Genomic DNA, 26,121 nt, shown 5'->3' on the forward strand with positions numbered 1-26,121 from the left:
AGTCTGGGCTCACTGAGCAGAGCCCCACCTCTCCACCAGGCAAGGTGCTTTGTGTCAGTTCGAGTCCCGGCTGCTCCACTTCCGATCCAGCTGTTATGGCCTGGGAAAGCAGTGGAAGATGGCCCAAGTCCTTGGGCCTCTGCAGCCATGTGGGAGACCTGGAAACAAGCTTCAGGCTCCTGGCTTTGGACTGGCCCAGCTCCAGCCGCTGTGGCCATTTAAGGAGTGAACCAGCGGATGGGACGATCTCTCTCTGCCTCTGCAACTCTGCCTTTCAAATAAATAAATCTTTACAAAAAAATAATAAACCACATGCTGGACGTGAAAACCCAGTCATACGCTAATGGAACCAAGAGGTTAGAGACAACCCAGGATGGTGTTCAGGATGTGGACCTTGCGGGAGGCCCTAGGTCTCTGGGGACGCGCCTGCAGAAGGTGGTTCTCCCAAGGGCTCCCTGCGTCAGCACTTTCTCTACTGCCGGCTTGCCTGTGAGCTGTCCCCCCAACACTCTACCATTGCCGTCTGCTGTCATCAGAGGCCTACCGGTGCAGCTGCCCCATCCTGGATGTGCGCCTCCAAAACTGAGCTGAACGAGCCTTATCCTCTTGACAGTGTGTTGCCATGGGTACTTTGTTATAGTAACAAAAAGCTAATCTAGTGCTCATCACATAATTAGCACTCACCCAGTAAGATTCAATTAAAAACCACACACACAGCCAATACTGCTCTAATCTCCCACTAAAGGCTATAGTATGGCTAAAACAAATTCTTCAAGAAGTAGTAACACTTTTTTCAAAAGTCACAGAGAGTTCATTATATACAAAATAATTTTTATTAGAGACCAAAAATTTTATTAATACTATTTTTACTTCTTTGACAGCTTTAATTTTCAACAGTGTAAAATTTACTGGAACCACTAGATGGCTAGATATTTGCACATAGCCATTAGTTAAAAATAATTTCTAGGGCCCGGCACTGTGGCGTAGCAGGTAAAGCTGCTGTCTGCAGTGCCGGCATCCCATGTGGGCTCCGGTTGGAGTCCCAGCTGCTCCACTTCCAGTCCAGCTCTCTGCTGTGACCTGGGAAAGCAGTGGAAGATGAGCCAAGTCCTTAGGCCCCTGCATCCACGTGAGAGACCCGGAGGAAGCTCCTGGATCCTGGCTTTGGATAGGCACAGCTCCGGCTGTTGCAGCCATTTGGGGAGCGAACCAGCAGATGGAAGACTCTCTCTCTCTCTCCTCTGCCTCTTCTCTCTCTGTGTAACTCTTACTTGCAAATAAATAAATAAATCTTTAAAAAAATTTTTCTATAGAGCATATGAGCAAAACTATGTTACTGCTGTAAGAAATGTATATTTATTTATAATAAACTTGCTTGCTCTCCTGTAGGATTCTGTTTACAGTGCTGCTGCCAAACAAGGTTTAGATATAATGCCCAACCCTTCAGGTTGCCTTACTGTTAATCTGATGTCTAGCAAGACAGCTTAGTGGACACCTGGCAACATGTCTCACACTGCATGAGTTCTTTAATGCACAATGAGGAATGCGCTTAAAATAAAGGACTTCGACTTCTATTTTTCTGCATTCATAGAGCTTCTCTCCGGCAGAAGTCTGGCTTTTGCTGACTTAGGATCTACGGCTGAGGTTTATTTTGAATCCTACTTGCACTCGCACCTGGTCTCTCACATGCATAGTCGTGAAATGGCCCAACGACTTTGCCATACTTATTGGGTTTATCGCAGTTATGGATTCTTTGATGGGCAGTGAGATTCGAGCCTTTGCTGAAAGCTTTTCCGCACTCACTACACGTATATGGTTTTTCTCCAGTATGAATTCTCTGATGTACAGTAAGGTTGGAGCTACAGCTGAAGGTCTTCCCACACCTAATGCATTCATAAGGTTTCTCTCCAGTGTGGATTCTGTGATGCTGAAGAAGGGATGATCTATGACTGAAGGCCTTCCCACAGATGCTGCATTCGTAAGGCTTCAGTCTGACGTGATTTCTCAAATGCATATCCAGTGATTCGGCCTGGCTGAAGGACTTCCTGCATTTCTGACACTCAAAGGGTTTTTCTTCAGTGTGAATACTCTGATGCTGAGTGAGAAACGGGAGGCTACTGAAGATCTTCAGACACTGGTTGCATTCATATTGTTTCTCGATGGTATGAATCCTTTGATGTCGAGTAAGGTGGGAGCTACAGCAAAAGGCTTTCCCACAATCGCCGCATTCATACGGTTTCTCTCCGGTATGAGTTTTTTGGTGGTGAATGAGAGATGACCTATGAATGAAGGCCTTCCCACATACCGGACACTCATAGAGTTTTTCTTGAGTGTGAATCCTCAGGTGTTCAATGAGATGTGAGACACGACTGAAAGCCTTCCCGCAGCGCATACATTCATACGGCTTCTCTCCAGTGTGAGTGCTCTGATGATTCGTAAGCGATGAGACGTGACTGAAGGCCTTCCCACATTGAGCGCATTTGTAAGGTTTCTCTCCACTGTGGCTTATCTGATGTCGAGTAAGGGATGAGCCATGGCTAAAAGTCTTCCCACATTCGTGACACTCATAGGGTTTCTCCCCTGTATGAATTCTCCAGTGGCGATTAAGGATTGACTGTTTGCCAAAGGCTTTCCCACATTCTCTACATGCATAGCCTTTCTCTCGATTATACAAAGTCTGGTGAAGGCTAAGTGATGTGCCCTGGTTGAAGGCCGCTGCACCCTCATTAGAGTTCAGAAGCTTCTTCCCGCCATTCCTTACACCGGACGTTCTTGGTAGGCTTGTCTTCAGCGTGGCACAGGCTCGTAACTTTGCTTCAGGAGAAAGCCTGTGTGGTTCAGAACAAGTGGGCTTCAAGTGGAAGGTGCTTCTAAACACATTGCAGAGTCCAGTGGGGCTCTCTCTACAGCGGAGAGGCACTGGTCTGAAATGTGTTCCCTGGCTCCTGGGCCTCCCCTCCTCCGTCTCTGTGCACTCCGGGTCCTTACTGACACTTGAAAATTCACAACTCGGTTTTACAGTTTGTTCTGTTCTTTCTGTTTGGGGTGACTCTTCATTACAAAAATCCCCTTTTGTTGATAGTTCCTTGCTTTCCCATCCTGGTTCCCAATCTGAAATATATAAAGAGAGTAAAGTGGTGCTTTTTCTCTACTTCTTAAAAAGGAATTTCTAGGATGGAAACAGGAGAAATAAAACCCCTGGAAAACACATGATTCTGACAAGTCATACATTTCAGCTATTTCTGAGCAAAGCTCACAGCGAACACAGAGAACTCACAGAGGCAAAAAGAGTGTCATTAGGGAAATGGGTAAATACAGGCAATCAGTTAAAATAAAAATGCAAGTGGGGCTGGTGCTGTGGCATAGCGGGTAAGTATGCCGCCTGCAGTGCCAGCATCCCATATAGGCGCCGGTTCACATCCCAGCTGCTCCACTTCCTATCCAGCTCTCTGCTGTGGCCTGGGAAAGCAGTGGGAAAGATGGCCCAAGTCCTTAGGCCCCTGCACCCGCATGGGAACACCTGGAGGAAGCTCCTGGCTCCTGGCTTCGGATCGGCACAGCTCCAGTCATTGCGGCCATCTGGGGAATGAACCAGTGAATGGAAAGCCTCTCTCTCTCTCTCTCTCTCTCTCTCTCTCTGCGTAACTCTGACTTTCAAATAAATAAATAGGGGCCGGCGCTGTGGCGCAGTGGGTTAAAGCCCTGGCCTGAAGCGCCGGCATCCCATATGGGCACCAGTTCTAGTCCCGGCTACTCCTCTTCCAATCCAGCTCTCTGCTATGGCCTGGGAAAGCAGTAAAGATGGCCCAAGTCCTTGGGCCCCTGCACTCCCGTGGGAGACCAGGAAGAAGCTCCTGGCTCCTGGCTTCGGATTGGCGCAGCTCCGGCCGTTGCAGCCATCTGGGGAGTGAACCAGCAGATGGAAGACCTCTTTCTCTATCTCTACCTGTCTCTGTAACTCTCTCTTTCAAATAAATTAAATAAATCTTAAAATAAATAAATAAATAAATCTTTTAAAAAAATGCAAGCTATCAGAAAGAAAATATGGAGGTCATTCTGGATTCCAAGCCATCATTTTATACTATATTTATGTGAACATTTTATCTCACAGTCTTCTTCTCCAACCTTCAATTAATTTGTTTGCTGCCAGATTAATGATTAAAATACATAATTTATACTACTACATTAAACCATTACAATGACAACAAAATAACTTAAGTACTATCTATGGGTCACAAAGGTTTAGGCTTTCTGAGTTGTTATTTCTTGTGTTGTTTTGTTTCAAATAAAGAGCATTTTTAATTATTATGATGGCAAAAAATTATGATGACAAAAATCTCATTTTGATTAGATAACATAAGCAATGCAGGTAACAGTTTGGAAAAGAGGAATGACCATTTTGAAACCTAAGCTCAAGACCTTTCCATTTACCTCTGGAATCCCTACACATAGCTCTCCTAAAATGCATCCACTCTCTCTGCCAGCATCTTTCACAGAGCCTTCCTTCGCCTACCTCACACGATTAGTTGGAAACGTACCTTTTGATAGTCTTTTTCCCACCATCCAGGGCTCTTTTCCATCCTCCAGTAAAGCGATCACACATGGCTTAGCCGCAGAGAGGCCTGCGTGTAGGAAGACAGAACTCGCTTAAACCGCGGTCCGCAGGAATCAGCGGTCACCACAAGAGGCAGCGAAGGGAGGCGTGTTCACTAAGATGGGACGACACGCTTGGGGCCCGGCACAGAAGGGCTAAACATCTCCTTGGGAACGTGGTATAGAAATTCGGCCATTTAACATCTCCATGGCCCCTGGAGAAGGAGGAGTGGAAGGAGAGGTATCCTCACCTAGAGAGACGAGGTTCTCGTAATTCTGGACCATCACCTCCCTGTATAAGTCTCTCTGTGCAGAACTGAGCCATGCCCACTCTTCAGGAGAGAAGTCTACAGCCACATCACTGAACGTCACCTGAAACAGCAAGGACGTTTAGCTTGGCCACAGCCCAGGCCTGTACTGCCCCGAGGTCCCCTGTAGAGTGACGGGACCGAGGTCAGCCAGTGATCTAGAATCTGGTCCAGTTTTTCAGTAACTGCATAATCACAAGCTTGCTGTACAACTAGGGTAACACACAAATCTTAGAGGGCTGAAGGCCCAAGCCAGGAATTCAATCGGAGTCTCCCGTGTGGGTGACAGGAACCCAAGTACCTGAGCTGTCATCTGCTACCTCCCAAGATGCACATTAGCAGGAGGCTGGAATGGAGGGCTGAGCCAGGACTCGAATCCAGGCATCCCAAGTGGGATCAAAAGCCCACAGCAGGGGCCGACGCCGTGGCTCACTTGGTTAATCCTCTGCCTGCAGCACCAGCATCCCATATGGGCGCTGGATTCTGTCCCGGTTGCCCCTCTTTCAGTCCAGCTCTCTGCTGTGGCCCGGGAAGGCAGTGGAGGATGGCCCAAGTGCTTGGGCCCTGCACCCGCATGGGAGACCAGGAGGAAGTACCTGGCTCCCGGCTACAGATCGACACAATGCCAGCCATAGCGGCCATTTGGGGAGTGAACCAACGGAAGGAAGACCTTTCTCTCTGTTTCTCTCTCTGTCTATAACTCTACCTGTCAAATAAATAAAGCCCGCAGCGAAAGCCTGCCCCTTCTGCCACTGCCATTTTTGTGCACGTTGCTATTGACTAGTGACACAGGTCTGGCTTCAAAGGGGTGATCTATGTTTGTCAGGAGGTGGGGAATACTGAAACATCAAATCCCCTGCCGCTGCAGAGAGCCCTCTCCAGAGACGCAGAGCAGAAAGTAAACAGCGCGCCCCTGACCAAGCACGGACACAGGCTGCGCTGCACTTCGGGGCAAGCCAGGAGGGGTCGGCAAGCAGACGCCAGCTCCCGTCCACAAAGCCAAGCAGATAGAGCACGTTGTCCGGGTAACTTGTCCTCAGGCAAGAGGGCTTCACAGCACAATGTGCTACTTACACTTCCTTGTAACGGAATGGCCACCACGTTAATCAACCACCTTTATTTCTCAAAGAAAAAATAAGATTTACAGTACCTTTATGGTAAGCAGCTGGTTTCAACTTGGGAACCAGGAGTCCAGGTTAAATTCTCTCTCTCTCTCTCTCTCTCTCTCTCTCTCTCTCTCACACACACACACACACACACACACACACACACGGGGTGGGGTGGGGGAGTACTTTCTTCCTCAATGTTTGCATTTCAAAACGTTGGTCCCAAGGGCCTTAAGAACAGCTTGACAAACCAGTAAAACTGGCAAGAGACCTGTGCAGCTTTTAGAAAGATTTGCACACACCTCAAAGTGGTAAATTCTTTTATTTATTTATTTTTTATTTTTTTTATTTTTGACAGGCAGAGTGGACAGTGAGAGAGAGACAGAGAGAAAGGTCTTCCTTTTGCCGTTGGTTCACCCTCCAATGGCCGCCGCGGTAGGCACGCTGCGGCCAGCGCACCGCGCTGATCCGATGGCAGGAGCCAGGTGCTTATCCTGGTCTCCCATGGGGTGTAGGGCCCAAGCCCTTGGGCCATCCTCCACTGCACTCCCTGGCCACAGCAGAGAGCTGGCCTGGAAGAGGGGCAACCGGGACAGGATCGGTGCCCCGACCAGGACTAGAACCCGGTGTGCCGGCGCCGCAAGGCAGAGGATTAGCCTAGTGAGCCGCGGCGCTGGCCTCAAAGGGGCAGTTCTATCATTAGCCCTTCTCAAAGAGATGCGCTGAGCAAACAGGGGTGTCTCCATCTTTTAGTAGGGAAGAAAATTCCTCTTTACTTGTGGCTCATATTTACACTCTCCCAGGTATTAGGGTTGTTCCAGCCTTATCATATCTCTTCCTACTTTCCATAATGGTTTTTAAATGATTAGCTTCTACAAATGTCATCTCATAAACCAAATTAAAAACTCAACACTACGTCAAATGCATAAAATAGCTTCATTCCACAAATGCAAAGCTACTTCCCACTGTTCTGAACATATACTGACGTCACTGTATTAACAGCTTGCAGGAGGAAATCCACACCCCCTCTGAGATACCCTCTGCTCTGTGTAGAGCCTGGTTCCTCAACCTTGACACCTCTGACATCTGGGGCTGCGTAATTCCTGGCTGGTAGGAGCTGTCCTGTGCATCAGCAGCATCCCTGGCTTCTACCCCCACCCCACCGCCATCCTGGTTATGGTAACCAAAAGACCCAGAAATGCCTCTCGACATGACCTTATCAGTGGAGCCACAGGGGGAGAAAATCCCCCGGATTTGAGAACCACCCCTGCAGGAAATCTGTGCAGATCCTTAAGAGATCCTCGTGGGCCGACCCACTACACTCAAGGCGTCTCCTCAGGTCGTGTGAGTATGCTCCTGCCTCTGCCTCCCTGGTGCCATGGGCCACCAAACCCAGCTCCTGCCTTTCCCTGGGGACGCGGCCACCTGCATCCCCCTCCGTGGCGTGGGCAGCCTTAGGTGGTCTCCTCAGGCATTCATTCGTCTTTGTTCCCAGAAGAACTTGGGAAAGCTGTCCTAGCACTCCCTTCAGATCTTATGCTCTCTTTTCTGCCAGTTCCGTACTGCTCCACGCAGCAGCCGCTCTTCAACCTACCCACAAAACTTAAATCACTAAAATGTTTCAAATTACATAAAATTTAATGTTCAGTTCCTCGGCTGCTAATAGCCACAGCCCAAGTCACGTGGGGCTGCTGGCTACCGCACAGGATGGCACACACACGGAGCATCGCTCCCGACGTAGAAAGTTCTCTTAGGAGTACCGCACAAGACCACCTAGTCCTGCATGTCAGCGGACACCCAACCCAAACTCGATTTTCCTAACAGATACTTCCTAAGAGTTTAGCAAATGAACCAACAAATGATTTCGCTTTTACTTTTTAAAACAAGATTTTTTCCATTCTAATTATCTAATATTCTCAAGAAAACAGACTGCCCAACATGCACGTCCGTTACTCATGCCCTCTCTGGTGCAGGTTTTACCTGCCACCCCATGACTCTGCCCCACTGTTTTGGTCACTAATTTTACTGATGCAACATCTGTTTTGTGCCAAGTATCCCTGAAAATAGAACCGTCAACAAGCTCCCAGCAGGAGACAAACAATGAGCGCGTGCACACACTAAACCTATTAGCCAGCCAGTGACAGGTGCTGCGAAACGCAGCCCTGGAGCAGGTGAGGGAGGGTGACTTCAAGTTCAAATACACTTCTGGGAAGCAACACTTGTAAAGTAACCACTGAGCACAGACACAAGGGAATAGTGAGGTCTGTACGTGTCTGGGAGGAAAATATTCCAAGCAGATAGTACGGGCACAGCAGCTTCCAAGACCTGGAGGCCATGGGGGAAAGGAAAAGGAAGGTGAGGGCCAGCACTTTGGCGTAGCAGATAAAGCCGCCACCTGCAGTGCCAGCATCCCATATGGGTCCCGGTTCAAGTTCCGGCTGCTCTACTTCCAGTCCAGCTCTCTGCAGTGGCCTGGGAAACCAGCTGAAGATGGTCCAAGTGCTTAGGCCCCTGCACCCATGTGAGAGACCTGGAAGAAGAAGCTCCTGGCTCCTGGCTCCGGATTGGCACAGCTCCGGCCATTGAGTGGACCAGAGGATGGAAGAACCCCTCCCTCCCTCCTTCCCTCCCTCCCTCCCTCCCTCCCTCTCTCTCTCTCTCTCTGCCTCTCCCTTTCTCTCTGTGTAACTCTTTCAAAATAAATAAATCTTCAAAAAGAAAGAAAAGGAAGGTGGGATTAGAGAGGCAACAGCCTATTTATACAAAGTTTTATAGTCACTGAAAAACTCTGACTTCCATTCTGAGAAAAGGCCGCTGAAATGTTGAAGCTGAGGAAGGACAGCATCCCACGTGTCCACGGGATCGCCGTACCAGCTGTGCCGAGCACAGAGAGGGCGCGGCCAGAGCAGGAGAGCCACCCAGGAGGCTGCTGAGTGAGGGGGCCGGGGCCAGGGCAGCAGCGGTGAAGGCTGGGAGGAAGACCAGCGGGCAGATCCTAAGTATTTCCGATCCAATGACAGTCCCGCCCCATCATCCACTGACCACGATACAGCTTCGGCAACCGTAAAGTAAGTAACCTCGAATTCTAAGTTTGCATTCTGCGTTGTAATAAAAGAAGTTCCTTTTGGCACAAGACTACAGCAAGGCTTCCACCAGAAAGCTAGGGCACCAGGACAGTACCGTGGCGCCCTCCGGCGGGTGCCACCCTCTCTTACAACCAAGTGAGCCGGAGATCCGGTCTGTCAATGGCCGCCACGGAGTGAGGACTGGCTGTGGAGGCAAAGCAGACACCCAAGATCCAGGTAAGCAAGTGTTCCACGATGCGGGGGCATACCGACTCACCTGAAACATCACTTTGCAATTTCCAAAAATGCAAGCAATCCAAGCTCTTATCTTACCAATGGGCAGTGTTCTGAGAAGACAGAATAAAGAGAGAGAGAAAAAAAAAAAAAACAGTGATCAAAAGTCGGGCTTATCTTGCAGCTCTGTGCCAGCCAGCACTGGGGCCCCAGTCCCCTCCCCGGGAACTCGCGGGTGTGTCCTGGCACAGGTCGTGGGTCGCCCCCTGCGGGGACAGCAACCCTCCACACACCAGGGGCACAGGCGCAGAACACAGCTACAACGTCAGACACCACCCCACGGAATCCCAACTTCCTTCTTAAACGGTGACAAGGCTGCACCCCCCATCTGCTGGGGGTCACGAGTGAGTGACATCAGATCTACGTCTGTGGCGTCTGCCGTGGGCGCGTGCTGTGTGTGCTCTGTCGCCCCGTCCCGCGCACGGCGGCTCTGAGGGGCGAGCGCCTTCCTCCCCGCCCTCACCCAGGGCAGCACAGCAGCCCCGGGAGGCGACGGTCCTGCCCGAGGTCCCCGTGATGCCGCCCGTGACCCGCAGCTGTGGGACTCCCGGGAGGGACCCCGCCGGCACCTCCGTGTCTCACTCGTGAGCGGACGCCGGCGCCGGGAACTGCACCGCCCGGCGTCCTACCGACCCCAGGAGCCGGCGCCGAGCCGCCGCCGACCGCGGGGCCAGCCAGGAGCGGCGCCCACGGCCGCGCGATTTCCCAGAGTCCTCCGCGTCCGGCGCGACCCGCGCACCGGAAAACCACGCCTCCCAGGAGCCTCTGCGGGGCGACGCGCCCAGCGGCTCAGCCGGGACGCACACGCCGGGTACCGAAGCGCGCAGTCGGCTTGCTGTGAGGACAGTGGCGCTCCGACCACGAAGCTACATTTCCCAGAAATCAGGCGGCTGCGACAAGGTCTCCGGGGTCATCCGTGCGCTCACGAGCACATTGTTCACTAGGGTCGTTGCAGGCGTCCCCGGCTCCTCTCGTTCACAGCCCGCAGCCGCGCTGTCCGGGTCGTGAGGTCGTATTTAGCGCCCACCTTCCCGGACTCCAGTTCCCAGGATGCACTGCCGCCTGTCCAGCTTTGCCCCGCCCACCAGGGCCGTTTCCCGGAAGTCCGTGCGGAGGCGTCAACTCCGCGGTGCTAATAACGGTGCCCTTACGTGCCCGGAAGGATTGGAAACACTGAACTCCAGGGAGCGCTCCCAAGGCAGTGGCCCTCACCCCGGGAGAGACTCCCCCTCCCACGGCCCAGCCCGGCGTCCGAAGGGCGATGGACGTCAGTGTCCAGAAGCCAGGGCAGACTACTGTTGCTGTATGAGTCGGTTGTCTGCTCTCTTTTTAAATTTAAATTATTTACTGTTTGAAATTAAACACCATGTGTCTGAATGTTCTCGTCAGAAACCAGGTGGGATATACGTTAGGCAGTGCGTCTCCAGGGATAGGCCGGGGGCTATGGCGTGTAATCCCTGTAGCAGCCCTAGCTTTGAAGGCATGGCATCAGCTGCGATGGCTGACGCACAGTGTGTCCCCTCCTATGCCCTTATTGCACGATGACACTGTTTCCCAAAACTACCAACCTGCGCTCCTACTCGAGTCATTGCTTTGGTTGCTGTTAGTGCCCCACTTCATTTGTGAAACAGATTTTTCCAGTGCTAGGTGTGAAACTAACTTGTGTCTTGTTATCCTTTTTTTTTTTTTTTTTTTTTTTGGTTAAGTATTTTCATACACGCACATTTTTAAAAAGACATACTGTATTTATAGGCAATAAAAGTGTCGATCTATGGAATCTGCAAGGAAAATAAATAAATAAGCCATAAAGTACACAGGATAAAATTGGCTATTTTTTAAAACTGTTTTTCCATGTATTATCAAGTTGAAATTTTAAAATAGTGTTCTTTACAAAGAGCTTACAACACATCTCTTACATGAAGATAAATAAGATTGTAAGATATGTACAACTAAAACTATAGAAGATTGTTCAGAAAAACTAAAGATTTAATAAAAGGAGAGGTATACCATGTTTATGGATTGGAACACTCCACATTGTTACTGTGTTAATTCTCTTCAAATTGATTTATAAAGTGGTCTTCAAATAGTTCATGAAAAGCACACATGAAAAACTATGCATGGATTTCAATTTTTTTGTCACCAAAATAAACTCCAGCTAACTTGTTATAACATGTCAACACAGGGTCTGGTTTTGAGGCATTAGGAAAGATGACGTCAGCCCCATCAGAGCAACATGAATTCTGCTAAAACTGAAACAAGAATAGACATCAAATCTATGGTGAAGACTGGGTAGGAGAGTGAAAAATGTATGTAGACTGCCCCAAAGAGATGAGATAGAGCAGATCATGCATCTCAGCAAAGGACAAGAATGTTGGCAGAACATCTACATCAATTTGGGAGGAAACATCTCTTCCGTGCCCTAACTGAAGAGGACCAATGACTAACAGCAGAAACAAACTGCCAGCACCAAATACCTCTACAGGTTCATCTTACACAATTCCGACTGAAAAGGTTGGGCACACTTTCTGCTTGATGGGTGCCAAAGCTGCAGACAAGAACAGCGCTTATAATGGAAATTTTATACAAGTGGGATCAAAATCCTAAAGCATTTTTTAAAATTATATAACGAGAGATGAATCATGGCTTTACAAATAAAATCCTGAAAACACAGCACAAAGCAGTAGCTACTAAGAGTTAGAACTAATCCAGTCAAAACAAAAGTGAACCAGCCAAGACAAACTGTCAAGGCAACAGGGGAGGATATTAAAGCATTTTTCTTGTTGGCTCTCTGGAAGGCCGAGGACCAATAACATCTGCTTACCATGAACGTATTCTGAGACAGTCAAAACTTTGGCAGAAAAATGCCTGGGAAAACTTCACCAGAGTCCTTCTCCCCCACAACAATGCTCCCACTCATGCCTCTCATAAACCAAGAGCAATCTGCTGAGTTTCTCAATGTTTATTTTCATCTACTTGAAAAGCAGAGTAGTAGAGACAGAATTTCTTCCATATTCTGGTTCACTCCCCAAATGCCTGCAACAGCCATGGCTGAGCCAGTCATGAGCCCAGAACTCCATATAGGTCTCCCGTGTGTGTGGCAGGAGTCCAAGCACTCGGACCATTAACTGCTGTCTGCCAGGATGTTTCAGAATTAAAGCTGGGGGCCGGCACTGTGGCATAGCGAGTAAAGCCATATGGGTGCCAGTTCAAGTCCTGGCTGCTCCACTTCCGATCCAGCTCTCTGCTATGGCCTGGGAAAGCAGTAGAAGATGGCTCAAGTGCTTGGGCCCCTGTACCTGTGTGCAAGACCCAGAAGAAGCTCCTGGCTCCTGGCTTCAGACTGGCACAGCTCCAGCCGTTGTGGCCATTTGGGGAGTGAATCAATGGGTAGAAGACTTTCTTTTTCTTTCCCTCTCTCCTTCTCTCTCTCTCTCCCTCTGCCTCTCTGTAACTCTGCCTTTCAAATAAATAAATCTTAAAAAAATAAATAAATAAAGCTGGATTAGAAACAGAGTAGCCAGGACTCAAACCAACAATTAGCCCACTGGCCGGCACCGTGGCTCAACAGGCTAATCCTCCGCCTTGCGGCGCCGGCACACCGGGTTCTAGTCCCGGTCGGGGCACCGATCCTGTCCCGGTTGCCCCTCTTCCAGGCCAGCTCTCTGCTGTGGCCAGGGAGTGCAGTGGAGGATGGCCCAAGTGCTTGGGCCCTGCACCCCATGGGAGACCAGGAGAAGCACCTGGCTCCTGCCATCGGAACAGCGCAGTGCGCTGGCCGCAGCACGCTACCGCGGCGGCCATTGGAGGGTGAACCAACGGCAAAAGGAAGACCTTTCTCTCTGTCTCTCTCTCACTGTGCACTCTGCCTGTCAAAAAAAAAAAAAAAAAAAAAACAATTAGCCCACTGATTACAGTGCCCACCCTTGCTTAGAGTTCTGACAGGAAATCATGAAGCGTCACTTTACAGTCTTGATCTTGTTCCTCTTGACTTTTTGGTTCCTAATCCTCAAATATCTTGACAGGGCACCCACTTGTCTTAACAATGTAAAACAAAACAAGACTACAAGGACATGACTGGATTCCCAGTTTGGGGTTTTTGTTTTGTTTTGTTTTGTTTTTTGCGGGGGGGGGGGCGGATAGATTAAATGCTTGTAGCATCACTTACAACAGTGTTTTGACCTTGATGGAGCTCATGTTGAGAAATAAGGCTTACATTTTTATCTTTCAATTACACTCTTTCACAAATTTGCTGAAGTCCTTTCATATGTATTCTGTGCACTCCCAATCCAAATCACACAACGCTTTTGAGGAATATGACAAGAGAATTCTAAAATCCATATGGAAATGATAAGGACAAGAAATTCTTCCTAAGGTACAGATTTAAAATACTACATTACGGCCGGCGCCGTGGCTCAACAGGCTAATCCTCCGCCTTGCGGTGCCGGCACACCGGGTTCTAGTCCCGGTCGGGGCACCGATCCTGTCCCAGTTGCCCCTCTTCCAGGCCAGCTCTCTGCTGTGGCCTGGGAGTGCAGTGGAGGATGGCCCAAGTGCTTGGGCCCTGCACCCCATGGGAGACCAGGAGAAGCACCTGGCTCCTGCCATCGGAACAGCGCGGTGCGCCGGCCGCAGCACGCTACCGCGGCAGCCATTGGAGGGTGAACCAACGGCAAAAAGGAAGACCTTTCTCTCTGTCTCTCTCTCACTGTCCACTCTGCCTGTCAAAAAAAAAATAAATAAAATAAAATAAAATACTACATTACTAGATTTGAAGATACATTATACAATTACGATAAGACTTTAAGATACTCAGCAATAATACACATGAAAAATATCTATAAACAGACCAACATATACAAGATCAAATGAATTTCAACTAAAGTGCAACAGCAACTCAGTAAATAGTACTGGCAACAGGAAACAATTGAATGTCCACATTTTAAATTAAAAAAAAAAAAAAACCCTAGTCTCAAACCTCATACAGTATAAAAGAGTTAACTCAAAATGGATTATAAACCTAGGAATATGAAACTTCTATTATGTAACAAAAGGGAAAATTTTAGCTTGCTAAATGCTTCCTACACACACAAAAACAGTGCTTAATTAAAAGGGAGGAAAATCCACATATCAACAGTAATCACCTCTGCCATAGGAAACACTCTATCAAGAAATTTTTAAAAATGTCACACGATAGAGTATTGACAAATCACATATTTAATGAAGGACTTGTATCCAATATTTAGTAAGATCTCTCAAAATTCAATAATAATATTTTAATGGACAAAAGATACATATTTAAAGATGTAGCGATGGCAGTAGCAAAACTAAAAATTCTCAAATTAGTCACTAGGGAATATATAAAACAAAATCACAGAGAAATTCCACTACCTATCTAATGAGAATGGCAAACCCATTAGATCATGCTGGGAGCCTAGCAAGCAACCAAAGTTCTAGTACGCCGCTGGAAACTGTGGAAAACAGTGTGTCAGTTTCTAAGAGACAAACACCCAGATACCCGTTGACTCGGTGTGTTTATGTCTAACTGCTGATGCTCTGACAGCTGAGCGAGCTGGCCAGCTGAGCACAGACTCCCCCCTTCCACATTATCCTTTCTTCAAGCTAACAAAGGGCCTCACTAGTAGCACAACTCTACGCAATCCGTAATCCCAAATCTCCTGCCCCAACTGCTTCTCTAACTCTCACATCAAGCCAACACACGCTCTGCTCTAAAGCACCCCAGGAGCAGTTCTCAGGTAACAAGAGCATCCTCAGCCCAAAGTCCAGCTAAATTATTCAAACCAGCTCGCCACAAACTGCCCTTCTACGTCTTTCCTGTGGGATTCCCACAGAAGCTGTGGCCTAAGCCTTCCCCTTGCTCACTTCTGCCTCCTGACCAACACGAGTGCTCTCTGTAGCCCTGTGTGACATGATGTTCCCCCATCTCTTAGGAACTGTAGGTAATAAATTCTTTTCTTCAACGTTGGCCTATGTCATCACTTTGTCACAACTGAAATTAAAATCCTATGGTTAGAAATGAGACACTCAGGCCTTTGTCTCCCAGCTATTAACACACAAGACAAATATGTGAATGTTCACAGCCACTTTATTTGTAATAATCCCAAACTGGGAGCAACTCATATGTTCCTTACCAGATATGTAGAAAAACAAATTGTGGGATAACCACACGAGTACACTAGTCTAGACTAAAACAATGAAGTTATCAGACATGGAACATGGAGGAATCCCAAAATAATTACACTGCGTAAAAAAATAACAACTTCTTTAGAACAATATTTTGGTATTCCATTCGCATAAAATTCTAGAAAAGTTAAAAAGTCTGCAGTAGTCCCCTTGCATCACAGGGTGTATGTACCAAGTGGATGTCGACAGTACCAAACCCTGTATATAAGCAAACTGGCCTTTCCTATATATACATACATATGACAATCAGGCATAGCAGATTAACAAACATAGCTAATAAAACAATTCTAACAATGTACCATAGAGACACACAATGTACCACAGGGACCAAGACTGTGATGCAGCAGGTCAAGCCACCATTTACAACATAAGAGTGCACCAGGTCAAGTCCCAATTACTCCACTGCCAATTCAGCTCCCTGCTAATGCTTCTGGGAAGGCGGTAGATGATGGCCCAAGCACTTGGGGCCTGTCACCCCCGTGGGAGACAAGGATGGAGTTCCAGGCTCCTGGCTTCAGCCTAGCCCAGATCTGGTTACTGTGTCCATTTGGTGAGTCAATCAATGGATGGAAGATCTATGTCATTCATTCTCACTCTCTCTCTCTCTCTCTCAAATAAATAAATAACCTTTTTATTAAAAAAAAAATCAAAAGTAATTTTTTTTTTTTTGGACAGGCAGAGTGGACAGTGAGAGAGAGACAGAGAGAAAGGTCTTCCTTTTGCCGTTGGTTCACCCTCCAATGGCCGCCACGGTAGGCGTGCTGCGGCCGGCGCACCGCGCTGATCCGATGGCAGGAGCCAGGTGCTTCTCCTGGTCTCCCATGGGGTGCAGGGCCCAAGCACTTGGGCCATCCTCCACTGCACTCCCTGGCCACAGCAGAGAGCTGGCCTGGAAGAGGGGCAACCGGGACAGGATCGGTGCCCCGACCGGGACTAGAACCCGGTGTGCCGGCGCCGCAATGCGGAGGATTAGCCTAGTGAGCCGTGGCGCCGGCCAAATAAAAGTAATTTAAAACCTGAATTATTTCTGAAATTTTTCATTTAGTATTTTTTTTGACTCTGATTCACCACAGCAAAACTTTAGAGACTGTGGGGGTCCCACATCATGACAGGTTAAGCCACTGCCTGCAACACCAGCATCCCATGAGCCCTGGGTTGAGTCCTGGCTGCTCCACTTCTAATCCAGCTTCCTGCTAATGCAATTGGGAAAGCAATGGAAGATGGCTCAAGTGCTTGGGCTCCTGCCACCCCTGTGGGAGACCCGAATAGAATTCAGCCTGCCCAGCTGTTGCAGCCAGTGGGGGAATAAACCACTGGATAGAGGATCTCTCTCTCTCTCTCTTTCTCCCTCTCTCCCTTTCTCCCTCTCTCTGTAAGTCTTTCAAATAAATAAATCTTTTTAAATAAAGAAAGAGACATATGGCGAGAGAAAAAGGAAAGGAAGAAAAAAAAAGAAACTGGATCAAGGGGGATTTCTGTAAAGGATGAGGCAAATCTGTGGTTGAGAAATATGTTCATTATCATGACTGTGGTGAAGGTTGCATGGATACATAAAAATCATTCTTCACACATTAAATACGTACAGTTTACTGAACATCAACTGCATCTACATAGAGCCTTCAAAAACTGGTTCAAGGGGTGGTTCACTGTGGTGTAGCGGGTGAAGCCACTGCCTGCAGTGCTGGCTTCCCATACGGGTGCCGGTTTGAGTCCCAGCTGCTCCATTTCCAATTCAGCTCTCTGCTATGGCCTGGGAAAAGGCAGTGGAAGATGGCCCAAGTGCTTGGGTCCTTGCACCCATGTGGGAGACTCAGAAGAGGCTCCTGGCTTCAGATCAGGCCAGCTCTGGCCATTGTGGCAATCTGGGGAGTGAACCAGCAGATGGAAGATATCTCTCTCTCTCTCTGCCTCTCTGTAACTCTCTGCCTTTCAAATAAACAAATATTTTAAAAAAAAACAACCGGTTCAGGGCAGGCACTTTGCCTAGTGGTTATGATGTATGTCCCATATCTGAATACCTGGGTGACTCCCTGGTTCCAGCTCCTGATTCCAGCTTCCTGCCAATGCAGACCCTGGGAGGCCGTACTGATGGCTCAAATAGTTGTGTTCCTGCCACCTACCTAGGAGACGAGGTTGAGATCTTAGCTCCCCAGCTTTGTCCCTGGGCCACTGCAAACATCTGGGTAGTGAACAAACAGATGGGGGCTCTTTCTCTAATAAATAAATAAATAAATAAATTTTAACAGTTCAACATGGAAATCTGGATCCTTCACTTCTCTTGAAAAATGAGATGATTTGGCAAACACATCTTAAATATGTTCTTCTTTGGGGGTCCGGTGCTGTGGCGCAGGTTAATGCCCTAGCCTGCAGTGCTGGCATCCCATATGGGTGCCGGTTCAAGTCCTGGCTGCTCCACTTCCAATCCAGCTCTCTGCTATGGCCTGGGAAAGCAGTAGAGGATGGCCCAAGTCCTTGAGCCCCTGCACCCACATGGGAGACCCGGAAGAAGCTCCTGGCTCCTGGCTTCGGATCGGCTCAGCTCTGGCCGTTGCGGCCAACTGGGGAGTGAACCATTGGATAGAGGACCTCTCTCTCTCTCTGCTTCTCCTTTCTCTGTGTAACTCTTTCAAATAAATAAATAAATATTTAAAAAAAAAAAAAAAAAAAAACATGTTCTTCCTTTGGAAGGGACAGCCCTACATCAAAGGAAGCAAAGCCTAGCAAGCAATAGATGCTAAATAAGTCACATGCCTAAACAACCAGCGCTTTTCTTGGTTTCTTTTTCTTGCCTGTATAGCAACAACCTTGAGGTAAGCAACCCAAATAGTCTTGACAGTTCAGAAAACATTCAGATTATTTGCCCTACCAGTGATCTGAGCCACAGGAGACATTAAATCTGGAAGTTGTGAGAATACCTGAACACCCTAGTCCCTCACAGCTATAGTGACAGAATATTTCTCTAAGCACCACTGGATAAGGCACATGCCTTCTGGTTTGCTGGCTCCAATTCTATTAACCCCATCAGTGTGTTAAGCTGATTAGGGTAAACTGTGATGGCCTCACGTCACTTGTGGTTTCCTACAGGGGACACAGTACAAAGACTGGCCGTCCCTCGCACACTGGGCGACCTGATGGTACAGAGGAGACAGTTTCTGCCATTGGCACCGGCAGGGAGAGAACTCAGGGAAGGGCCTAGAGCAGGTCAGACAGGGTATCGCACCTCCGGAAGCCTACCCACACACTGCGGCTTGCACGTCAGGTGCCAGGTGTAGCCTTTGGCTGACGGCCACTTCACAAATCTGTTCTCAGAGCTTTTCTGCCGTCATGCGTTGACCAAGCAGATAACACTCTTGTATTCCACAGCCTTTCTTCAGGGCGAACCCTCTGGTACCAAGCGAGGGAAGGCCACTGGCTCAACACTCTCCGACATGATTTTGCCGGTGTTGAACGAGGTTGGATTTGTGGCTAAAGAACTTCCTACGTTTACCACGCTCATACGGTCTTTCTTCAGCGTGGGTTCTCTGGTGTCGAAGAAGTGTAAATTTCAGACTGAAGGCTTTCCCGCATTCACTGCACGCATAAGGCCTCTCCCCAGTGTGCACTCTCTGGTGCAAATTGAGGCTAGACCTGTGGCTAAACCATTTACCACATTCGGCGCATTCATAAGGTTTCTCACCGGTGTGAACTCTCTGATGTGAGACAAGGCCAGAGCTTTGGCTGAAGAGTTTGCCACATTCCGTACACTTGTAAGGCCTTTCTCCGGTATGGATTCTCTGGTGCCGAACAAGTGTGATTTTGCGGCTGAAGAATTTTCCACACTCACTGCATTCGTAGGGTTTGGCCCCTGTGTGGATTCTCTGGTGTCCAATAAGGCCAGACCGTTGTCTAAAGGATTTCCCACATTCTGTGCACTTATAAGGCCTTTCTCCAGTGTGGATTCTCTGATGGCGAACCAGTGTGGTTTTACAGCTGAAGAAGTTCCCACAGTCTACACAATTATAAGGCTTTGCCCCCGTGTGAACTCTCTGATGTTGAAGGAGCCCATAGCTTTGTCTAAAGGACTTCCCACATTCCGTGCATCCGTAACTCCTGTCTCTGGTGTGGATTTTCTGGTGTTGAACGAGTCTGCATTTCCGTCTGAAAGCTTTGCCACATTCGTGGCACGCATGAGGCTTGTCTCCAGTGTGAACCCTCTGGTGCTGAACGAGTCGGTGCTGGTGGCTGAAGGCCTTCCCGCATTCACGGCACCTGTAACGCCCGTCTCCAGCGGGAATGACCTCGCTGCACCCTGCGCTTCTGGGCGGACGCCCCCGGAGGTCAGTGGGCTGGTTCTGCAGAAGGCCTGGGTGGAGCAGGAGATCCTCCCCATGGTCCCCGCACAGAAAGGGCTCCTCTGACAGGTGGCCTCTGCAGCCCGTAAGCGGTGACGCCCCCTCCTCCTCCCCGCTGAGGAGCCCCTCTCCGTTCTGTGGCTGAGGGACACTTAGGTTGAAGCAGAACTGTCTTCCACACGCCCCACACGCCTGAAGCTTCTGCCCAGAGCAAAGCCCCTGACGTTCAGCCAAGAGCAAAACGTCCTTCATGACCGGGCCACACATCCCACATGGCTCGGCACTCTGCGTGGCCGAACCTGACCCGGGAGTCCTGATGTGCGGCTCTGCTTGCAAAGGCGCCTCCTCATTCTCCATCCGAAACCAAGAGCCTGAAAGCAGAGAAACACTGCCGTACACGCAGATACGGGCGGGCAATCCCAGAACGCACGGGGCTCCTGGGAGGACGAGGTGGCCGCAGCTGGGCGAGGCGGGTTTCCATACTGGGCCCGGCAGCACTGCAGCACTGGGGGCTCTGGGGAGGAGCAAGAACACAGGACAGCAAAGGGCGCGCTGTGAGCCTGACTCGCTGATCTGCCGACGGCTTCAGCGGGGGCTCCTCGGCTGCTGACCTGGAAGCCCTGAACGGAAGGCCGCGTCGGATCTGGGAAAACCAACTGCATCCGAGAAGCTGCTGAAGCACGACGCGGGCCAGGAGCGCGTCTCACAGCGCGGTATGCGTAGCTCCTTGTTGGAGAGCACGACAGGTGGACAGGAATGGGGGAGACTTTCAGGCAAGAGAGGGTGTGCTTAGCTCTGGTCAGAAATCAAACAGGAGAGGTAAGTGGAGAAAATGGTAAGAAAAGGAGAGACTGAAATGAGTTATAGCCTGTCTTGGCAGACGTGCTGGGTGCCAGGAGAGCCCAGCCCTGACACTGAACTATGCCTGCCTTGGCGCTTACCAGGGCCAGGTCCCCTCCAAGCCCCTAGTGCTGCAGCTGGCCCAACGCCTGCCCTGCCAGGCGCCCAGGTGCCTTCCCCCGCCTCCAGCCGGACAACTACACGGATCTGGGAAGAAGCAAATCCTAAGAGAAAGACAAAGCAGCCAAGTGGATGGACACCAACAGCCAGAGCACCCAGCCCACCGGGAACGACAACTGGTATTACAAGAAGAACCTCGGAGAAACGTCCTATAGGATCGGCCCACTGCCCCCAAAACGGGTTCTCCAACTGACGCCTGTGATTCCTGACATGGGGCAAGAGGCAGCGTCAGCTGGAGGAAGGAGGGCGCAGTAAAGGGCAGAGAGGGGCGGCAATCCCGGACAGTCCCCCGACAAGGTGAAGCCACGTCAAGTGGAAGCCATGGGCCCCCATATCCTTCCCTGGAAGGCCTGAGGGCACCAGACACTGGGACTCCGTGGGAGAGGGTGAGGAATGCCTGAAGCCTAGGAAGAAGACCCAGGAAGGAGGCAAAGTCCACAGGCGGCTGTGGGAAGGGGAGAGAGGCCCCTGGAGAGAGGAGGAGGGGCCAGCCCGGCCCGGACGCTGCGAGGTGAGGGACTTACCCAGCGAGGCCACCAGGGTGAAGTTGTCCAGCATCACATCCCGGTACAGGAGTCTCTGAGGCTCGCCAAGAAGCTGCCACTCCTCCCAGGTGAAGTCCACAGCCACATCCTCCAAGGTCACCCTGCCCTACCATGATGAGGACAGCAGTGTCTCTAAGCAGCCTCTCTCCCCAGGGCCCTCTCTATCGCTGGCTCCCTAAACCCAGTCCTTCCCACCCTCCTCTGAGGAAGGCTCACGGGAGGCAGAGGCCAGCTATCACCACAGTCCCCTCGCTGTGTCCCCCACATCAACTACAGACATGTGGGCAGGTAAATGCTGAGCCCTGGGACTGACGAACCCCCCTGGGCATGCCTTCCGTTCATGCCTCCCGTACCAGCGAACACGGGCCCAGCGTCCTCCCTCACCTCCTAGGGCCCCGCCCCTGGGAGCCTCAGTTCACGCTCTCTCCCTTGGCCACATCCCTCTGGACACTATCAATCATACACATTTGGATTCTCACTGCCACTGTCCATGCCCTGCGTATACCATGGGCATCTCCCTGAGCTCCGGGGAGAACCCAGAAAACGCTGGGAAATGTAAGGGTGGTTCCATCCCAAGTCCCACATCTGACAGCCCACAGGGCCAGGGCAGGCCTCTCGCCCTGCTGTCCAGACCTCTCCACCTCGTCCTGGCCCCTGCTTCAACCTCATCCACCACGAAACACGTGCAGGTGGCAATACCTTAAACCCTCTTCTACTGCTGTGCTGTGCGCATCACGGCCTCCCCTGTTGCAGCTGTCCTCTTCCCATCAAAGCCTCGTTCAGTGCCCAGCTCCCCTGGCCGCCCATCCGTCACCGACTCTCCCACTGGCCCCTGAGCTTATTCGTAAGCCTAAGTAAATTCTCCAGCCCCACCAATGGTCACCATAAGAAGACTGGTGAGCCTTGACAAGGGGGAGTAAGTGCGGGCTTTGGGCTGCCATGTCACCTCCATCACCACTGTCCTCCTATGGTCACTCCCCTGGGAAGCTCAGCCATCTGCCATACCCACCTCAAACCCCACAGCCACCTCTCTGGTGTTACCTCTCTGTGACATTCACCGACCCTAGGCAGGTGCCCAGTAACATGGTCACCATGACCTGAAGACTTTGCCTCCTAAATGGGACTCACAGCTCTGCCCCAGGCCACACACAGGTCACCGACTTGTGCTGTCCTCAGCATGAACCTCTTGTCTGAACTCCAGCTGTGTGTCCAGCTGTCCACTCACCCAGTCCACTCAGGGTCTCTGGAACATCACAGAAGGACCATAGCCCAACCTACCTCCTGATAATTCTGAAAGTTATGCCTACTACTGACTTCTCCTTCTCAGTTGATGGCATCTCCTTCCTGCTAACTACAAGGGTCAAAATTCCATCCATCTCTTGATCACAAAGTCTGATTGGATATATTTTAAAAGCAAATCCAGGGGCCGGCGCTATGGCTCACTTGGCTAATCCTCCACCTGCGGCGCCCGTATCCCATATGGGTACCAGGTTCTAGTCCCAGTTGCTCCTCTTCCAGTCCAGCTCTCTGCTGTGGCCCTGGAAGGCAGTGGAGAAGGGCCCAAGTACTTGGGCCCTGCACCCGCATGGGAGACCAGGAAGAAGCACCTGGCTCCTGGCTATGGATCAGCGCAGCGCCGGCCATGGCGGCCATTTGGGGAGTGAACCAACGGAAGGAAGACCTTTCTCTCTGTCTCTCTCTCTCACTGTCTATAATTCTACCTGTCAAATAAAAAAAAATTAAAAAAAAAAAAAAAGCAAATCCAGGGGCTGGCACTGCCACACAGCAGGTTAAACTGCCACCTGCCATGCCAGCATCCCACATCAGAGCACCTGTTCGAATCTTGGCTGCTCCACTTCTGATTCAACTCCCTGCTAATGTGCCTGGGAAAACAGTGGAAGACACCTGGGCCCCTGCCACCCATGTGGGAGTCCTGGATGGAGTTCCAGGCTACTGGCTTTGACTTGGCCCAGCACCAGCCATTTGGGGAGTGAACCAGTGGACAGAAGCTTTCTGTGTCTTCCTCTTTCTCTGTAATACCCACAGCCATGAACCTATACCACCTATCACAGATCCTCTAGACTATTAGCAGCATGCCCCACCACCGCCCCGATCTGTTCTCCATTCTGCAGCCGGAAGAAACACTTAATACCTGCTTCAGCTAAGTCTCCTCCACTCGAAACCCTCCCTGTCTCGGCATACAGGCACCTCCTCAGCTAGCTGCCCCAGGCCTGACTCCCTCATCCTGGCTCGCAGGTCCTCGAAGACATGCAGAGGCCTGTGAAGGCCGCCTGCCAGCTCTGTCTCACCACTGTGCACGGGCACATGCTGACCCTCTGCCTATAACACCTGCCACAGAACATTCTGCAGGTGGCCAGAAACTGGCCTAGATGCCAGATCAGGTGTCTGATGACACATTACCCCGGGCCAAACTGAGTAATGTGGCAGACAAGCAGTAGCAGGACAAATCCAGGAGACCATATGGGTCATGGGAAGGTATGAAAGGGGGACACTATCTACTCACCTGTGCGTGGTCCGTGAACGTATCTGAAGCCATGGAAACCTGTGGGAAGAGTGAGACTGTGAGTGACAGGCATCCATGCTGTGCCCCAAGGGATCTCATGATCATGCCCTGCAAGGTGACCTTGGGCTAACTGACCACGTTTTGGGTTTCAGTCCTTGGTGCGACCTCTTACCTGCTATGTGACCCAGGACAAGGATTCAACTTTCCGGTGCCTGTCTTCACTGAATGGGCCTAAGAATGACACCCACATCCTGGGGTTGGAACTGGTATCGAACGCATTAGTAATTACGCATCAAGCGCTAAGCAGGCTCTATCACTATCCACAAAATCAAGGCTTAATCAGCATAAGTCATGTGACGGGTCTTTGACAGTACGAGGACGCAATACTGTGATGTTTAGTGTTTTAACGTATCGCTCTGGGAGTATATTATGGCGTTAACCACATATGCATTGCATGCACAAATTTAACTTGCTAAATTCCCACAGTTCAGTGTTTATATGCACACTTTTAGAGGAACGTTGATCCCTTAATGTGGAAGCGAGTGGTTGTTCCATTTCTCCCTAAGTTAAACCGGGGCGTGGTGGCTCCCAGGCGGAGGATACCTTCTCTGTTCTCGAAGATCTGCGCACCACTGCATCGCCACTCTGGTCCAGCAACAGTGCTCCCTGCCCCCTGCGCCGCCTGTCTTCCCGTCTCTCCTCTCCTCGTCAGTCACCCCTGCCTTCTATCCCCAGCCGGCCGGCTTCTTCGTAACCTTCGGGAACCTTTTAAAACCGTCCCTGGGATCCAGTCTTTCTGGTGACAACCGCCAGGGCCACCAGTGCCCTCAGATTAGCTCATCTGCTCGCGGGTCCCAAACGCTTCCCAGCCGCGTCCGCAGGCTCTGCACACCCTGGTCCCTCTGTAAGGGACACTTCTCCATCACTCCGCCTGTCAAAAACAGGGGACAGACCCGTACCGCCCTGGACTGCCCCGAACAGAGCTGCGGCTGCATGCCCTGAGCAGGCGCCTGCACTCGGGGCTCCAGCGGGGTGGCGGGATCGGACAGGTCAGCACCAGGGGTCGCAGCACCGACCTCAGCGGGTAAGCGCAGGCGACCCAGCCAAACCCCGACGCCAGCCCGCCCCGCGCGAGGAGTCGCCCCAGAGGGCGCCCCCCCGAGCCACAGACCCGCCCCCCTGCACCGTGAGCGACGCTTCGGCTCGCGCCTTCCCGCTCCCTTTACCTTGGGCCGGACCAAGAGCTCAGACCCTGACCAGCTGGACCGACCCAGGAGTCACCAAAAGGACCGCCGCCGCAGGGACGCCGGAAGTCCCGCCTGGACGTGCCCACGCCTCCCTCTGCACGGCCCTCATTGGCTTAGCGCCGCAGGGGCTCTGCGCAGGGATTCTGGGTAATGTAGTTCTCCCAGGCCTCGGCGCTGGAGGGCGCGCGCGCACCAGACTCTGGCACAGGTGGCAAGTTGAGACCCACGTGCTTCCCAAAGCGACAAAATCAAAAGACAAACTAAACCACGTCGGTCCGACGCACACACACACGTGTGCACTTATTATCTTAGGAGCTAATCAAGATCATAGTACTTTCCTTCATAGATAGAAATTTGTAAAGTCAGTTCTGTGGACTCGAGGGCGTTAGGGTGATGACAAGAGAGAAAATAAAAACTGCAGAGGCTCCGATGGGAAAGCTTGCAGGGTACCAGCACGTGGACAGGTGTGGAGCTCTCCTGCTGATTTCCACAAGCAGCAGCCCTACTGTGCGCATGACCCAACCCATCAACACTGTTTTATCCGGGTAATGTGTCTTGCTCCGTATTCTGAGATGTATTCAAGTACTTTTAACGAGTTTGACATCTATCTGAAAGAAGAGTCTTTTATCAAGTGACATTTTCTGTGAAGACAGCACCACTGGTGAAGGAAATGTGGAAGGGGGCATCTTTTTTATTTTTTAGAGATTTATTTATTTGGGGCTGGCGCTGTGGTGTAGAAGGCTAAGCCTCCTACAGTGCTGGCATCTAATGTGGGCGTCAGTTGGAGTCCCAGGCGCTCCCTGCTAATGACCTGGGAAAGCAGTGGAGGAGGTTGTATTTGCCCTGATTGGACAAGACACGTGTACCCGTGTGTCAAAACAGCTCTT

The 26,121-nt window shown here is 50.6% G+C and overlaps 2 protein-coding genes across 8 annotated transcripts; both read right to left on the bottom strand.

The window, feature by feature from the left end:
- Positions 1-275: 275 nt before the first annotated feature.
- On the bottom strand, positions 276-10,361 carry LOC133748831 (zinc finger protein 181-like). Of its 7 annotated transcripts, none has more exons than XM_062177850.1 (5): positions 10,182-10,250; positions 9,350-9,419; positions 4,845-4,965; positions 4,539-4,622; positions 276-3,111 (listed from the first exon to the last, which is right to left on the bottom strand). In XM_062177850.1, exons 2-5 carry the CDS (start codon positions 9,356-9,358, stop codon positions 1,634-1,636), a joined length of 1,692 nt encoding a protein of 563 aa, XP_062033834.1. In that variant the 5' UTR covers positions 9,359-9,419; positions 10,182-10,250; the 3' UTR covers positions 276-1,633. The 7 variants fall into 7 exon arrangements, with proteins under 7 accessions (XP_062033834.1, XP_062033828.1, XP_062033833.1 ...); XM_062177844.1 differs by lacking the exon at positions 10,182-10,250 and adding an exon at positions 10,293-10,361 and having other exon boundaries at positions 277-3,111; XM_062177845.1 differs by lacking the exon at positions 10,182-10,250 and adding an exon at positions 9,936-10,033 and having other exon boundaries at positions 280-3,111.
- Positions 10,362-16,439: 6,078 nt separating this feature from the next.
- LOC133748833 (zinc finger protein 501-like) lies at positions 16,440-25,291 on the bottom strand. Its single transcript, XM_062177851.1, has 4 exons — positions 25,258-25,291; positions 23,988-24,026; positions 21,443-21,569; positions 16,440-20,269 (listed from the first exon to the last, which is right to left on the bottom strand). Exons 2-4 carry the CDS (start codon positions 24,018-24,020, stop codon positions 18,981-18,983), a joined length of 1,449 nt encoding a protein of 482 aa, XP_062033835.1. The 5' UTR covers positions 24,021-24,026; positions 25,258-25,291; the 3' UTR covers positions 16,440-18,980.
- Between the last annotated feature and the right edge of the window lie 830 nt (positions 25,292-26,121).

The sequence above is a fragment of the Lepus europaeus genome, chromosome 19, assembly GCF_033115175.1.
Source record: "Lepus europaeus isolate LE1 chromosome 19, mLepTim1.pri, whole genome shotgun sequence".
Lineage (NCBI taxonomy): Eukaryota > Metazoa > Chordata > Mammalia > Lagomorpha > Leporidae > Lepus > Lepus europaeus.